Here is a 16,963-nt window from a genome sequence, read left to right on the forward strand (position 1 = left end):
GCAAGGGGGCACTGTCCTGAGACCACAAATGACTGTCATTGACTTTTAACAGATCACTCATTCAAACTGAGAAATCTATGAAGATTCGACTGGTCTCTTCAATAAGAGTCTCTTCTACAGACCCCAATCTGGGCGGTGTGTCCTGGGTACGCTAGCTGAGAAGCATTTAGCATATGGGACTAAATGTACTGGCGATGTCAATGGCAGTGTAAGTTAGACAGAAAATGGGTTGAAGTGCCAAAGTAGGCTAAGCTTCACCGGTCTGGAATCCATCAGGTGTGCACAAGGAGTCTCATTCCACTTAGTCAGACAGTGACCCAGGGCCTCGTAAGGGGTGTGGCTATAAAATGGGGTGTGGTCAGTTAAAAAGGGTGCATGGCTGGAGGAAGGTGCTACTGAGGCAGGTTAGCTGGTATAGACATGGCAACTTCCCAGCCTAGAAAATGTTCTGGAAAAATTAACTCCTTGAATATGGGACTCTTTCCCACTGACAAATGCGTCACTAGTAACTGATGATCCACACAGTGCTAAGGGTGCACAGGTTTCTTTGAAGGTCTGTGCCGCTTTCCTCGTTCCCAGTTTTCTCCAGGGCTATCCCTCATTTCAGAGCTGAACGCTAGCCCTGGGGGCCTAGGGAATTCCATTGTTGTAATATTTCATGACAGATTCTGAGTCACTCTCTATCCTGCACTGTCACTGTGAGCCCAGTTCTGAAGAGCCTGCTCGGGTATCTGCTCCTGTGGACTCATGCAGCCTTGGGGATAGTAGAACAACCCTATTCCTGCAGATGGTGGGTGGCTACATGACCTGTTACATAACCCACCTGTCACAGCCTCTTTTGCCTCCATGACCAGGGTGCAGCATAGGTGTAGTTACTGCTGCCCTAGACACCAGAAACACCTACTTTAGGACTGTCCGAGATTGTCATGGGGGAACTAGGCACAAGGCTGACAGGCCCCTAGCCAGAGCCAGCCCAGCACCTGTGCAAGCCATACTGCTGCTGCTGCATGCAGGGACGGGGCCAGAGACTTCCCTGTGTATACTCTTGGTTCTTGGCAGTTAGCTGCGCGAATGACTGTGCTTTAGAACTAGACAGAGCACGTGAGCTCAGGCTGATGCCAGCAATGCTGGCTGTCATGTGCCCCACCCTGGTCCCTATGGTCAGTGTACTAGGCTGGTAGTTCTTTACGAGCTATGCATCTCGGAAGGCTTGCTTTCCCCTTCTTCTCTCCTTTGAATATGAAGGGAATTTATCAACATCATTCCTTCCTCAGGAAAAAGTCCGATTGAAGTCATGTCAGGATCGGGCCCTTCACACTCACATATCCACTGCTTATTATAGTAAAGAGCAGAGTCTTGTAGTCTCATTCAGGGCAGTGCACCTCAGAGCCTCGCTTTTGTCTTTTTCAGTATCTAATTGCCATCCCACTGAAGATGTTCCGGTTTTGGATGTTTTTTGCTATGGCAGCCCAGGTATGCTAAGATGGAAACTCTGCCAGTGAATGTAAATCTAACGGGGAGTGGTTACCAAGCTCTTCGTACTGTTGCTGCTAACTAGCGAGGATCTTTATAATTAAGGCTTGAAGCTTTTTAGTTTAAACCATGAGTAAAAGCTTTGCCAAACCCAGGGTTTCTGGTGAGCATTGGGCAGGCATAGTTCACGCTGGGGAGCTACATTACAAAATGTTTTTGAGCTGTCACTTTCTGACATGCAGTAAAGATGCTAAAAAAAAACATACCCCAGTTTTATTTTTATGGCAAAAAATGCCAAACATCAGACGTCTTGGCTTATAAACCCATCACAGAGAGATTTTTCCTTGTTCTTTGGTTTCTCTGGTATAATGTTTAGAGCCATTGGCAATCTGGGAAGAAATGTGCCAAATTCTGCAGTAATTTAACCCTGAACAGTTTATAAAATCTTTTTAAGCCAACAAGAAAAAACCTTATTGTGGTCTTGTAACCAGCTCAGGAAAAGTCGCTCAGGCCACCTGTTCTACAATTTAGCTCCACCTGGTTTTAAAACCTGTTGAATTTTGAGGGTTAATTTCCTCAGTGTAACAATCGCTCTTTTGCTATGATGGTTTGTGTGGTGCAGAATTTGTTCCCCCCCTGAAATCTTCTTATTTAATCTCTCCCTGCCTTTAAAAACCATCTTCAAGCCCTTCTGTTCCAACAATGACTTTTAGTTTGACATCTGTTGGCTCTCTGTATAGGACCTTTCCTTCTCCTTGTGACTGTTTAGTTGTTAAGTATTAGCAGGTGGTCTCTTTAATGATTTTTTAAATTGTTTTATTATTCTGTGCACAGGCCCAGGATACTTTGGCAAAGGGACGTGTTAGAAATAAAATGAGTCATTGTTATATAAAAGCAAATTCATTTTGAACCTGTTCTCTAGTTAAGGGCACTTGCACCATTTAGAAAATGGTAGGAACTACTGGGAAGAATATTGTTAGTGACTTGGTGTTTGCTTCTCCCTACAGGTCCCACTGGCTTGTCTAATGAAAAGGCTTTTTGGTGGTAATTTTGGCAACATCTTCATGTGGATCAGTCTGGTCTTGGGTCCTCCCCTCATGATGCTCTTGTATTTTCATGACTATTACATCCAGCACCATCGGAAGGATTCAAGCTGGAGACTGTTTTTTTTCTAATCGACCCCAGTCCTAGTTCCCTTGTGCTCTCTGTCTGTCTGTCTTTATGTACGACAGAGGCACCCAGATTTGGCTCAAATTAGAACCACAGATTGAAGCCACCCTTTTCTTTAATATGGGAGGGGTGGCCCGGGCCTGCAATGCTCCATCTGGCCACTAGGAGATAGAGAATTGCATGGTGGTCTCCCCCGCATATTGAAGACGAGTGAGCGCAGAGCTGTGTGGGCCACATGTATTTGTTTACTTTGGCCACCTCTGATCCCTTTGTCTCTTCAATAGAAAATTGATCTTTGGCTCCTGCAGGACTGACTTTAAAGAAACCTGCACAAGGTCCCTGAAAAGTCTGGTAACAGCCCTGGAGATAAATATACATTGTAGTAGATGCTCTTTATTCATATTAAAGTCCTGCTGTTTATGATAACATCTTGCCTGGGAAATGCATTTAAGAATCAGGTAAAACCTAATACTGTTTCCTCACTTTTTTCATCCAATGATTTAAATGGGAGAGTTGAATTAATGAGGAGATAATGTCAATTGAACAGAAGGTTGTCACCGGAGAATGGGCTCCCGCAGCTAGATAAATGCAAAGGTGAAGCCAAGACATTTCTGTTCGCAGCAGGAGACGTTGAAGGTTTATTAAAATCATTCTCTTTCTCTTATCCCAAGTGACTGCTATATAGTAGGTATCATTATTTTGGGCCTAGCTCTGCCACCCTTACTTGTATTGAACACTTCCCTTGCTCCTCAAGTAGTCCCGGTAAACTCCAGGGGACTGCTTGCAGAATGCTGTTCTACTCTCTGGAATTAAGGGTGGCAGCTCTGAGTCCTTTGTATGCAGTAGTGGAGTGGCAATTGCTAATGGATGACTAACTGCTTTCTGACTGCCCTGAATGCATCACATCTTCCTAAGGTGTGGGTTTCACCCTTCCCTTGCAGGACAGAGAGCCTCCTTCTGTCTCCAGACCTGTGTGGGGAGGGAACGGGGGTGGTGGTGGAACTTGCATCACACCCCCCCATCCCCTTGACCAGCCCAACTGAGGCTCCAAGTACAGTATTCTCAAGACAAAGAAGTTGTGTGTTGCTATTTGGAGGCAGTGAAGTGGGTGGAGCTAGAAAACGGCCATTTGGCAGGGAAGTAGCCCCGAGGCTAGCGAGGTGCCTTGCCAAATTCAAAGGGATTCTCCCCAGAACACTGCAAGTGAGGAGGCTTTGAGGATCAGATTTCACACATGATCAGTAGATTGTTTTACCAATAGGCATGTAACAAGGATCACCTGATGTACTAAAGGGAGTTAGCTTTCACAGCGCACACAACAGTAACCAGTAGGTGGCCAAAGGATCTCTGTTCAGGAAAGCACTTAAGCCCTTGCTGAACTTTACAACTTGGGCTTAAGTACTTTCCTGAAGGAGGCAAAGCTGTTCTGAACCTGCCTGGCCTCATTCTTTGTCTCCCTTGCTGCACCATATAGTGAGGCCAACCTTTTCAGACGTGGGTGTCTACAGTTAGGCATCTGATTCCAGGTTTGTTTATTACTGTCATTCTTTGTATTACCGTAGTGCCTAGGCGTTCCAGGTGCAGACCAAGACCCCCTGGGGCTGGGTACTGTACCAGCAGCACAAAAAGTCAGCCCAGCTGTAAGGAGTTGACAGTCTACGGCAAGAGTCAATAGATGGGTACGGACAGGGGAGCACAAGGAAACGGAGAGACAGGATTCAGCATGATGGACAGGGGTCTCAGCACAACAGCAGGCTCCATTAGCCTACATAGGTACCTGTAGCAGGGCAGTAACCCTGCTCCTGCCCTGGAGGGCTTAAAACAGCCCTGCGAGAGGGCTGTGGTGGGAAACCAGTAAGCCTGGGCTGATTGGGGAAGCAGCCACAGCTGGGCCACGCCGCAGCTGGCCCTATAAAGGGGCTGCTAGGCTGGAGCTCAGCCAGTCTCTCTCTAGATGCTGAGAGGGAAGGGCCTGGCTGCTGGGAGCTGAGCAGGGTACCTAGAGTGGAGCAGGGCTGGGGAAAGGCCAGAGGAGCTGGGGAGCTCTGGCCTGGAAACCCCTCCAGGCTGCAGGCCTTGTTAAAGGCCCAGAAGGGTACTGGGGTTGCAGAGGGCAGCCCAAGGGTAGGCCAAGGCAGCAGATCCAAACCCCCCTTGCTGATGATGAGTGGCTTTTACACTGCAGTCCACCCCAGTGAGCGGGGGCTAGATGGTGACTGGCAGTAGCCAAGACTGAGGTGAGGTGGGGATAGCGGGTTGGGGGTTCCCTGGGGAGGGGAGACCCCGTGAGACAGCAGGTACTGCACAGGGCGGAACCCTGAGGTAGGGATACCGGGGTTCGGGAGGGACACCAGGGCCAGCGGCAAGCGAGACACCGGCCTGCAGAGGGCACTCCTGAATGGAAAGAGCTAATTCCTTGGACGACCATCAGGAGGCGCCCTGCTACAGAACCTAAATCAGCAGCCTGATTTTGAAGCACCCATTGACAACAGTCAAATTCCTTAGATTAGATTTGCTTAGACTGTAAATTCTCTGGGACAGGGAGTAATAATATCAGAGTTACTCCAAATACACAGTGAAGGGAGAGGACTCAGGCCCAGTGTGCGCAGGACAGATGACATACAGGGAACGAGGCACTCAGTGAACAATAAGGATGAAGAGAATTTCTCGGAAAGCACTGATTGCAGCCAGTGGATTTATTTTTAACCAGTGTAACAATAAGTATGGTAATCCATTTTCCCCGAAGACGATCACTGAGTGGTGAGAAGTGATGGGGCTGGGGTGCTGCATGCAGCCTTCCTCTTTGCTTCTGTTTGAAGAAGTTATTTAAACAGAAATGTCTTGCCACTTCCTTGCTCCCTGGGCACTGTCCAACCGTGTCCGGGCCAGGGCCGGGAGTGTGCAGTAGCGACAGTACACGAGCGTTTAAGGAAAGCCCCTCTCACCGTGCGAGCACACAAAGGCACAGTGCGGAGGCTGTGACCGTTGCCATCCTGTGCGTCACTGCAGTCAGAATGCTCTTTTAACACAGGGTTTCATAGGGAATCTAGAGGTATAAAAAGAACCATTCATGTATTTCCGGCACTTCCATGGGGATGTTAAGATATACACGGTCTGACCTTCAGAGGGGCTGACCTCCAGCAACTCCCATCGACTTCTGCACCTCAGAAAATCAGACCTAGAAAAGCACTCCTGACGGGGGGCGGCTAAAAGCAGTTAAAGGCCAAGGAGGGCCCATTACTTATCCTGACCACTCAGCTTCTGTAAGGGGGGGTTATGGGCTCCCGCTGCTCTTTCACTATCTCCATATTTACACTGATGATGATTTCAGCATAACTGGCAACATGTGGACGTTTCAGATGCATTCCATGTGAAAAATATTCTTTCTGCATGTATGGCCTTTTGGGACACCAGAGCTGCTGAAAATGTGGCTCCGTTACACACCCCCTCCCGGCTTTGACCAGCCTTTGTTCTCTGGCCGTTTTTCCCTTCCTGTCCTCTTTTCTCATAGGAAAGGCAGAACTCGTAAGGCTGTTTCAGAGCGACACAGAACCCCTGCAGGCTAGGAGCAGTAGGCAAAAGAGCAGATGGGTTTTCCATCCAGGGAGGTTTTTAAAGATGGACTGTTGTGTCAATCAACTATCCTGAAATATATCTGCACTTGCTCCGAGTCATTGGCCACTCCTGGCTGCACCACTTCTTCATTACAAGGTCACCCTGTGTCACGAAGATGAATGTCATCATCTCAGCATGTGTGACATACTCCCGGTGTATATTTTCTAGTAGGAGAAATGTGTCAATCAACAGGAACACACTGGGAAGTTTTTGAGGCCTTCCTGTCCTTGTACTCCCGTCAGCCCTGAGATAACGAGCATTCTCCACGGGGCTTCCATATCTGCCATTTCTCTCATTGTGCAGTCAGTGTATTCAGAGCAAAAATAAACCAATTCATCATGGGACTGGATGCTTCAGGCGACTGGTGGTGAGAGATGGAACCTTTCACATCTAAGACACAGTCCCCGGCAGTAGTAACTGAAAGCTGGTACCTTCTGGTGGCTGCTCAGTAGTCCATGTGGAATAAGGCTGTGGGCTCAATTTAGTTCATGGTGGAAACTTGTTCGCATCACAAAACCATCACCGCAGTCAGCACTAATCAACACCTGTGTTGGCAGATAGTAGAAGGGCTAAGGAACTGATGGGTAAAGGGGCAGCTGTCATCCCTACAGGCCAGGCCATGGGCTCCTGTGGGGGAATCTCCAGCGCCACTCTTTGTGTTGGACTTGGTCTGTGGCACGAGGGCGTGAGTCTCCAACCTCAACCTGGCACATTTCATGAATGCTAAAAACAAACCCAAAACACCTGTCCATCACCCTTGAGCAAAAGACCCAAGTGACTCTATAACAACTCCGTTCACCTCCAGCAGCTGTTTACATTGTGGCTGGATTCAGAAAAAACCCACTCAAAAGCTTTTCCTGTACAGCTGTGGGCAGGAAATTCTTCTGGAAACTGCAGGGATCCTGGTACATTTGGCTGGCTGCATGAAAATCTTTGCCTGTTTGCATCTTAAATAAGGACATTTTAAGCAAGGAAGTTGCCAGTTCCTGGCTTGCCTGCAGGCCGAATACTTCCGTCTGTAAAACTCGCTGGAAGGCACTGAGCAGCATGAGAAACTGTGCTCATGGAGGCATTTCTGCAGGGCACCCTGCCGAGACTTCAGAACGGAGTCAGAAGGGGCTGTATCCGAGATCTGCCCTTAAAGGTCACCAGGAGCAATGTTTTTCAGTGATAAGGCCAGAAGTGAGGGGAATGTGATTTTAATCTAGAGATGCAAAGCAGCCTCACAGAGCCGATAATTGAAGAGGCAGGGCACAGATGTACAACTCTGCACAACAGGGGACAGAATTCTGGGAAATAAGTAGAAACCAGTTTTTAAATGTCTCACTTTGTTTTGTTAATTTAATCAAGATTACCTGTCAAACGTGGTAAGTAAAATGGCCGCATTTATTTTGCCAGGTGGAAAACCAAATGAATGCATCTCAGAAGCCCATTGGAGACGGTCCTGTGTGTGCAATTTTTGCTGGGTTAGTGGTTTTCCAGGATCAATAGATTTTTATTGGGTAGTTCCTTCTTAATCATTAAATCTTCCCTGACACTCTGAATGAGCCCGAAACATGATAAAGTGTAAGGGACATTCAGCCAAGTAGATCAGTAGTTTGGACGAATGTTCTTAACCCCCTCAGTCTGAATAGAGAAGGCTTGGTGCCCTGGGTTGGCTTTCAGAACTGCAGCCTGTTCAATTCCAACTTCAGTAGGATGAAAGGTGGAAGTGGGGCCACAGGCCTGTGTACATACAGGAGTTATGCTGGTTTCTCTAAAGAGGGGTTTTAAACTGATTAATTCATAGGCTATGGCTTCACTGCCAAAAAGGTGTGTTTCTACCACAAGCTAGCTAACCCACATTAGTTGTCTCCCTTTAAGGGAAGAAGAACCCAGCCCCACCTGTGACTGATCAGCTCGCTGCCTCCTAGATGAAGCTGTGGGGCTAGGGGTCAGTTGAAGGCTAGTGAACACTCAGCTGAGCCAGAGAATTGCAGGGAGCAGATTGCTGGAGCAGAGGAAAGATTAGCTAGTAAGTGATCCCCAGGCAGATGACCTTGTGAATGAGAACTACAGGTGTGCTGGGGTCCGAGCAAGGACTGGAGGGGCTGGGAAAGGTGAGGGGAAAGTCTCTGGGCATTCAAGCCTACATGAGGCAGAAGACCTGCCTTATTTGGGTATTTTGCTTGTGTGTTCAGTTTAACTAGTAAACTGGCCTGAGGCATGGCCTGACCCAAACTCTGGCACGGCAATGATCCTTCGGTTGCTGGCGAGGCTGCTTACGCGGCCCCGTACGTGAACAAGCTGCTCTGGGCTTTGCATCGGCCCTGCATGAGGAGCTGTCTCTGTCACCGCTCAGCTGCGAGACTAAAACGGCTCCGTTTAATTTGGTGGTCTGCAGACTCAGCTGCTGCTCACGGAGACAACATCCTCTCCCTGACCTCAAGGCAGGCTCTCCAGTGACAAAGCAGCAAGCCATGTTCCCTGCCGGCTGACCCAGCATAGACGCAGCAGTGAGAGTTTAGAAGACGCATCTCCTGGGCCTTGTGAAATGCTGAGCTTCCCTTAAGGACATATAAAGAGATGTTGCACCCTGATTCCGCTCCACTAATAGAGACACTCCATACATGGAACAGTTTGGTAAACGCTTCCCCTCTAAACGAGCTTAGTGGCAGATCCCCCAGAAGTCTCCAGCACAACACAGGCCTGCTCTGACAAGTGACTCTAGAAATGGCACCATGGGGCTCTGGGTTGATTGTCCATGGTTTCTGTAATAAATGTCCTGAGTTTAAAAGTAAGATTGCCAGCCCTGCCCACTGAGCCTAGCATGGCAGAGTCAAGCTGGGTTCTTTCCTTCTTGCGCCTCATCACCACCAAGAAAGATGCTGCCAGCCAAATGTTCTGCCCTTTGTTACAGCCGTGCACCCCCACTGCCTTCAATAAGCAGGTTGGAATTTACTAAATCGCTCTGTGCGTGATGCATGAGATGGGATAGATTCCAGCTGAGTGACCGCTGCAGAGATGAAGTGCAGCAAATGCTTATTTTTGTAGCTGAATTGAGCAGAATTGACTCTGAGTTCACACAGGGAGGCAAGAAGGGGCCCCATTTTAAGGGTCCTTTCCCCCTGCTTTAAACCCACCAGTCAAGGCTTTGTTTTAAACACGCCATCCTTCCTGTTGGAGGACTGGGCAAAGGAGTCGCTTTGGAGCATCTCATTTCTGGGCCTTACTCTGCCAGGGTGCCTGCCGATGAATTACAGAAGAGACGCCCTTTGCCTCCAAGGGTGCTGTCAGCATGGTGCCTCCGCAGCTCCCTGAGGCGTGAGAGCAGAAGCCAGCTTCTGATCTCCGTTCCCTCGGTGCAGTGTGAATTCAAAGTTCCTTTGGCCCGGTAATGGAGTCACTGCACTCTGCAGTCACACCAGCGTCACTGGGATCAGTATCTGCCCTGGGGACCATGAGTCACATCTCAGTCTCTGGTGTGGCAGTGCTAAGCAGTGGGCTGGCCCTACCATTTTCAAACCGCTCTTTGATGGGAATGAAAGGAGATCCCTTCCACACTCCCCCGTGCAGGATGAGAGCCTCACGGGCTGGCTGCACATTGCAAATGGGCACTGAATACCGGCCCGTGGTGCTGGTCTCTATTTGGATCGGGGGGATTGCACCTAATGCTAATCTGAATAGAATTGTTTGGGGATTTTCATGCTTCCTGGTCCTGTAGCCACGCCCCAGCTGAGCTACCCTGGGGCACCAGGTAATGTACAGAGCATCTTAAACTGGCTCGCTTTAGCCTCCTCCCTAAGTGTGGCTGGAGATGCCATGGCAACAGTGATCTAACAGTGGCTGATTATGCAGCATCAGAACCCTGCCAGCACACGCGGTGCCCTGCTCCTTGGCTCGGCCCAGACGAACAATGACTTCAGGAAGCGAGTGATGAACCTTCTCCCTGGGCAAAGCAGCTGCAGAGAGGAGAACGATGCAGAGGAGACCGGGGCGAACGCTGGCAGCGGGGGAAAGGTGGGGATGGAAGTGGCTGGCGGAGGTCAGTCTGTTCTCTGCTGGGGAATTGGGGTTCACACTAGTCTATGGCTAGGATAACCCAAGGATTTGGGCAAGTGGGATGGAGAGGGAAGGCTGGGGCTTTGGAGATCATGTAGGTGAAGAAGCAGGAGTCTGGCTGGGGTGAGGGAGAGGGGAGAAGGAACGGGGAGCTGAAGATAATCAGAGCAGTGATGGAGAATACGCTGGAGTGAGGTAGCCACCTGCGGGAGCTGATTTCTGTAAGAATGAACACGACGCAGTAGGCCCTGCCTCTTGGTCTGTGCGGCCCCCTGACCAGCCGGGCAAGTCCAGCACTGGTTGGCCCTGGGTTCCCTGCTGAGCCGCAGCGAGGCCGCATGGCGGACATCAGGATGTGCAGAGCCCTAGTGTGGGAAGGATGCAGAGCTGGGACGGCGCTTGGGGAGAAAACGCCGTTTCCAACTCGGCCTGGGGGACAAACAGACGCCTGGGCCTCCTACCAGACTGTCTAGCAGGAGGAAACCCTAACAACCCCTCCCCTCGCCGTGTGGCTGCCTTTGCAGGGGCCGAGGCAATGGTCTAGGCAGCCAAGGTGCACCAGGCAGGTGATGGCAGGAGGATTGTTCTGTGGTTTCCCTAGGGTTCCATCGCTTTGCCAGGGCAGCAGGACGAGAAGCCTGGTGCTGCTGTGGCTGTACATTTCACGTTCCCCGGCAGCTGGTGAGTGAGGTTGTGTCTGGGAGAGGCGACTGGGACGTTGCACTCGAGATGATTTTCTGAAAATATGCTAATGAGTGTGACTATGATGTAACTGGAATATGCTTCATGCAAAAGGTCTCTTGTGAGGTATCATTACAAAGCTTTTAATCTACTGAGTGTGATTATCCTATTTGTATAAATGGACCACTCTTGTGTCTAAAACTAGAAATATGAAATACAACTCTGAGAGCCTATTGTAGTTATGCAAAGTGGGGGCCATTAATGGTGGTTTGGAATCTTGATGGCGCCCATCAGCCAGGACAATTGACTGTGGATGGCTTTGTTTGCGGGCAGGCCTTCCTGTGAGTCAGGCTGGGGGGAATGAAGGCTTGGAGTCTCACAGGAAATGTCACCTGGTACTGGAATCCATCTTAAACCTGGTGCTTTTCCGTTTGTGGGGGGTGAGGACCCAGAGAGACAAAAGATTCCCGCCTTGTGCCAAAGCCATATAAGGGGGTGGAACAGAACAAAGGGGGCTGCAGTCATGAGAAATCCCTTAGCTACCACCTGAGCTGGAACAAGGGCTGTACCAGGGGAAAGGATTGTGCCCAGACTAGGAAGGCATCCAGTCTGTGAAAGAAGCTTATTGAAACATCTGAGGGTGAGATTTTATCTGTATTCAGTTTTATTACTGTATTAGGCTTAAACTTGAGTGTTTTATTTTATTTTACTTGGTAATTCACTTTGTTCTGTCTGTTACTACCGTACTTGGAACCGCTTAAATCCTGCTTTCTGTATTTAATAAAATCACTTTTTACTTATTATTTAACCAAGAGTATGTATTAATACCTGGGGAGGGTGGCAAACAGCTGTGCATATTTCTCTATCAGGGTTATAGAGGGTGAACAATTTATGATTTATCATGGATAAGCTTTATACAGGGTAAAACGGATTTATTTGGGGTTTGGACCCCATTGGGAGTTGGGCATCTGAGTGTTAAAGACAGGAACATTTCTTAAGCTGTGTTCAGTTAAGCTTGTAGTTTGTGGGATGTGGTTCAGACCTGGGTCTGTGTTTGTGGCTGGCAAGCATGTCTGGCGCAACCAGGCAGGGCTCTGGAGTCCCAGGCTGGCAGGGAAAGCAGGGGCAGAAGTAGTCTTGGCACATCAGTTGGCGGCCCCGAAAGGGTTTCTGTGATCCAACCCGTCACCGTGACCTGACCATTGCACTCCCCAGCCAGTGCCTTCAGCTTGCTCCCAGGGGTGACGGAGCCTGGGCCCTGCCTGAATCAGCCCCAAGTGAGGTCAGAAATTTGGACAGCTGGTACTCATGGGACGGTGGCGCTGCCTGACAAGCCTGCTCAGATCTCAGGAGGCACCAGCAGCAGCCACTCACTAGTGAATGAGATGACAGGGGCCAGGGCGGGAGAAGGGAGGCAGAGCGCAAGCAAAGCGGAGGAAAGGATGAGGTATTAATGGAGGAAAAGCAGAGAGGAGAGGGTGGTAATAGACTGGGAAGCACAGGTCTGTCGGGTCCCGAAAGAGCCCTCCATTTGCTTTGCAGGATGTGGTACACAGAGGAACGTGACACCATCTAGTTCAATGCAGGCATTTGCAGCTGTGGGGGAATTCCCCTGGGTGGTGTCGATACAGGACCTACAACACAACCACCTGGCCTTTGGCTCCATCCTGAGCGAGCACTGGATCCTAAGTGCTGCATCCAGTTTTCAGACAAGGTATGATGTGCCGTGGCGCTCTTCCTTATGGTGCGGGCTTGCTCTCAGCTCTGGAGGACGCTGCTTCTGAGGTCCTCCTTGGACGGAGGCTGCCAGGAGCACCCAGTTCCTCAGTGCATTACCTTCCATGTTCTGAACCAGCCCCCCAGCACAGACTTGACAGGCAGGCTTTGCGGTAGAAAAAGACCAGGAACTGAGCCAATCGGAAGATTAAATGATCTCCGACTGCCGAGTAGCCGGGGCTGCTCGTTGCGAGGCTGCGGCTGTAATGAACTTCCAGTGAAATGGAGACAGCACTTCGCACATGGTTCATTGGGCACTGCCGCCATTTGCCCCGGGCTCTTCTTCCCACCCACCTTTCAGCCCCTCACGTGTTTAGTCCTCTGAGAAGTTCTGCTCTGGTTTGGAAGGCCAGGCAAGGGATTGTGAGGCTTCCTCTCTTCCCTTCTCCCTCGCTTGGCGACAAGGGACAGAAAGCTGGCACCTAGCCTCTTTTCCTGGGCTGCCTTCTACCCTTTCCCTGGACATGCCACCCAGCTGCTGCCAGTAGTGTCCACCCTGGTGATTTGGACAGTGTGCCAGCGTTCAGTCAGCGGATGCTCAGCATTTCAGCCGGCCCCTCCCAGACACGGTACACCTCGGCCCCAATCCTCCCCTCTGATGTAGCGCTCTGATGGTGTAAAGCTGGCAGTGGGGGAATCACTGGGTCTCAGAGCTGCTATGGCATCTGTGCCCCCCTGCTCCAGTCCCTGCTGGCAGAGGCATGGCTGAGGGAAGGGGGGAGGGGTTGTGGGTGGCCAATGTTTCCCTACTGCTAGAATAGCCCCTGCAGGCTGTGCAATTTACAGCAGTCCTTAGACTACACGTCTAAGGGACCAGACTGGGGCTGGGCCACCCAGGTCTAGTGGGATGGCGGCATAAAAATCACCTTTGCACACATCTCCCTCCTGAGCTGTGCTGGGATCTGGACCCTGAGCCACCAAGTCAAAGGCATGGAGCCGATTCTGATCTCGCACTGGCTTTGCACCAGTATAAACTGCTTTGTCTAGTGGCCTCAATGTCTTCCGGGAGCTGGTGTCACCCTGCGCCCATTGAGCTGTCAAATTCCCACTGCCAAGGGGCTCTCCGTTCCCGGAGCTCTTTGCACCTCTAAGGCTCCTCTGGTCTCTTTCTTCAGGCGTCCGGCTTTCGCCGAGGTTGGTATAACAGATCGGAACATGCAGAGGAAGCCCCAGCCCCAGTACTCAATCAGCACCATCATTCCCCACCAAGACTTCGACGCAATCACACTGGACAAGAACATTGCCCTGCTGAAGATGGCCACCCCCATAGAGTTCAGTGATGCTGTTCAGCCCATCTGCTTCCCGGGCAGGAACCTCACCGCAGCCACCCTGGAGAACTGCTGGGTGTCAGGGTGGCTTCACCCCACCGCAGGTAACCCCTTCCTTTTCCTGGGTGACCTGTACTAGAAAAGGCACAGGCTGAGTTTGACTGCTATATTTGGGGGGACAGCGCTAGCCAGGCCAATGGGACTGTGTGCGCGCGTTGAGGGGGACAGACGGACGTATGCACACACACACACACATGCTGAAGCCAGTCCCCTGGCTCGCTGGTTCTCTCCCCCATGCCTGGAGTGGTGGGCAGTCTGGCTGCGGCAGGCTGCGCAGGACCTGGGCTGCTGGTTTAGCGGGGGAGCCCCAGCAGCTGCTGTCCGCTGTGGCGACCTGAGTGCAGGAGCTGCGGCCGCTCTGGCACCAGCAGGACTTGATGCCGCTGCTTTTCTAGTGCCTCCTTCTAGTGCTTTTCTGTGGCCACCTTCCTGCTGCGGCTGCTAATGAGGGGAGGCTGCTTCCCCGCCACACCACACAGAGACACATGGCAGCGCGGGCTCCACTAGGACCGGCACTCTGGGCTGCTGGGGGGGAGGAGGAGGAAGTCAGGGGTCATTGGGGCTGCTGGCAGGCACCTGTCCTGGTGCATTATGTTAAATGCATTGAGCCTCATCCCCCCAACCACCGCACCCCCAACGAGGCTGGCCCTGTTGTGTGGGGGGGATACTCCCCTGGTCCCCCAACTACGCCCATGGAGAAGGGCAAACCTCAAGAGCTGCATTCAAAAGTCTGGGTGCTTTTAGAGAGACTGCAAAGCCAATCAGACCTGCTGGCTTCTTCCAGCTCGAAAAGCCGGTGAGAAACCAGAATGGTGACTTGCCTTATAGTAACTGTGGTTCTTCAAGAGGTCTTGTCTGTGTGGATCCCACTCCGGGTCAGCATGCACTGAGCAGGGTATGAAATCCAGTGCCGAGTAGCGGGGTGAGGGGTACACGGTCTGGGTACACAGGGCAGCATCCCAACTACAAAGGTCTTTGTTTTCTTTTCCTCCCCATAAAGCCACATGTCCTCTCATGCTAGGGGAGGCCAAACAGTGCTCCCCAGGGAGCTGTTAGATCCATTTCTGCTCAGCAAACAGCGGCTCGATCGGAGTCTCTGGGCTGGGGGGGATGGGGGTGCAGTGCCCCCGGGTGAAAGGAGAGGCTGGAGCCATGTTTCAAACCCAGCGCTCTCATTTGGCAGTGCAGGGACCTATCCCTGCCCACCCAGCGACGCTAATCCCCGATGGACTGAAGCAGAGAGCGCTCCCTTTAGCCTGCTGGGCGTGTCAATAGGAAGAAACGCGGCCACTGCCAGTTCCTAGGCCCTAGACTGGGGGTCTCTGATCTCATGGTTTCTTGGCTCAGACAGGAAGACGCACGGCAGCGAACTTTCTAAGGAAGCTCTCAGTAGTGGATGTGGATCCCTGCCCCTTGAAGAGAATCGTCACAACCGAGTGCAGCAGCCACCGGGACTCCGATAACGTGACTGGATGTTTGGTGAGGAGCGTCTACTGACCCAGGATGTGAACTACAGGGGGACCTCAGCTCTGCAAGAACGGGAGCAGCCTCTGCTTCCCTCCCACTCACTAGCCCCCAGTTAGCTACTGTATTGTCCAGGAGATCCGGGGCCCAGATCAGCCTTGGGCCATAATAAAGGCCTTCGTTTCCACAGGCCACTTTTCACTCTCCTCGGTCCTGAGGCTTTGTCACATCACACGTACTAGCCTTTGCCTGGGAAAACTAAACTGGGGTCCCCTGCGTACCCCATGAATGCGGCCCCTGTTCAGCCCGCATGCTGGGGATGTTTGGGGAGCCCGAAGAGCAGATTTCTGGGCAATGCATCTGTGAAGGGGGTGCTCTAACAGCTTAAAGAAGAGCCAGCCCCCTGGAATTACTGGTAGCTGGTTGGAGCTGGTGGGATCTGTCCCCCTTCCAGTTTAGGATTAGTATAAAGGTGCCCACAGCATACAGGAGCAGTGAGAGCACACGTAGGAGGAAAACTGATCTGTTTTGACTGAAACCTGCCTTTTCTCTCTTAAAGGGGGACCCCGGGAACCCAGTCATGTGCCAGGCTAAGGGAACTGGAGACTGGGTTCTGAATGGAGTGCTGAGTCAGGGCGGCATGAGATGCTATGGACCATTTCTCTACACCAAAGTGGCCTATTACAGCGACTGGATTTCAGCCACAACAGCTGACGCACGAGTCCCCGTATATCCCACATTTGCCAGAGGGCGCTCCGCTTTTCAAGCTCCGACTGAGGATTTGGGAGGGTCGTTTGAGTCAGCAGAGAAGGTGTTTCGATCCTCAGTCATCGCAGAAGCTGGGTCTGACCGTGGCCAAGCCAAGCAGCGACCGAAGGACATCCAGCCCGCCCAGGAAGGGCTAGCCAGGGCTTACAGCAAGTCTGACCCAGTGTACTATGACTACTACAGTGGGGAAACGCTCCCCATTTCTCAGGGGACCTTGCATCTGCCGCAGATCCTCACGGAAATTAGCGCTGTTTTCCTTCTGCTCGGGCTCCTGTTTTACTAGATGAGACACTGTAACCGAGGCAACTGTGTGATTGACTGGCCTCAGGGACCATTCCCAGCACTCCATCGGTTTTAGTGCTGTTGACAGTGGCACAATCCATGTGCACGGTGCTGACAGGTCCTCCCCCCACAGCAACGCCCTCGCGTGTTAATCCGTCTCTGTATTTTAGCACTCACTCAGGCTATTAAACTTTAAACTCCTCCCCCCCCCAAAACTCTGATTCCTTTTGTCCCGAGGGCCAGTCCAAAGAGGACAATGACTGTAAACATGTCCAGATACAATGGCCAGAGAGTAACTGATCAGACGTATTTGAGAGGGAAGGGACGCTCAGGAGCACAGCTGATTCAGAACTTTGGGAGCCCCG

At 51.3% G+C, this 16,963-nt stretch overlaps 2 protein-coding genes across 2 annotated transcripts in view; both read left to right on the plus strand.

The window, feature by feature from the left end:
- LOC101951746 (diacylglycerol O-acyltransferase 1-like) overlaps nt 1-3,066 on the plus strand; it is a 45,963-nt gene extending 42,897 nt beyond the window's left edge. Inside the window, 2 exon segments of the mRNA XM_042852024.2 lie at nt 1,411-1,473; nt 2,481-3,066. Of these exon segments, the coding sequence (XP_042707958.2) occupies nt 1,411-1,473; nt 2,481-2,648 (231 nt within the window). The 3' untranslated portion in view covers nt 2,649-3,066.
- Nucleotides 3,067-3,215: 149 nt separating this feature from the next.
- Nucleotides 3,216-16,961, plus strand: PRSS54 (serine protease 54). The gene is made up of 5 exons (XM_065566840.1): nt 3,216-10,257; nt 12,567-12,694; nt 13,872-14,128; nt 15,436-15,563; nt 16,108-16,961. The coding sequence occupies exons 1-5, from the start codon at nt 10,090-10,092 to the stop codon at nt 16,597-16,599; spliced, it is 1,173 nt and encodes a 390-aa protein (XP_065422912.1). The 5' UTR covers nt 3,216-10,089; the 3' UTR covers nt 16,600-16,961.
- The last annotated feature ends 2 nt before the right edge of the window (nt 16,962-16,963 follow it).

This window comes from Chrysemys picta, chromosome 14, assembly GCF_011386835.1.
Source record: "Chrysemys picta bellii isolate R12L10 chromosome 14, ASM1138683v2, whole genome shotgun sequence".
Classification (NCBI taxonomy): domain Eukaryota; kingdom Metazoa; phylum Chordata; order Testudines; family Emydidae; genus Chrysemys; species Chrysemys picta.

Excerpts from the sequence above, each read along its gene's own strand:
- PRSS54 (XM_065566840.1), top strand. The coding sequence starts at position 10,090 with ATGCAGCATCAGAACCCTGCCAGCACACGCGGTGCCCTGCTCCTTGGC. Across the intron at positions 14,129-15,435 it reads GTGGCTTCACCCCACCGCAG|GAAGACGCACGGCAGCGAAC; the intron begins GTAACCCCTTCC and ends TGGCTCAGACAG. Across the intron at positions 15,564-16,107 it reads ATAACGTGACTGGATGTTTG|GGGGACCCCGGGAACCCAGT; the intron begins GTGAGGAGCGTC and ends TCTCTCTTAAAG.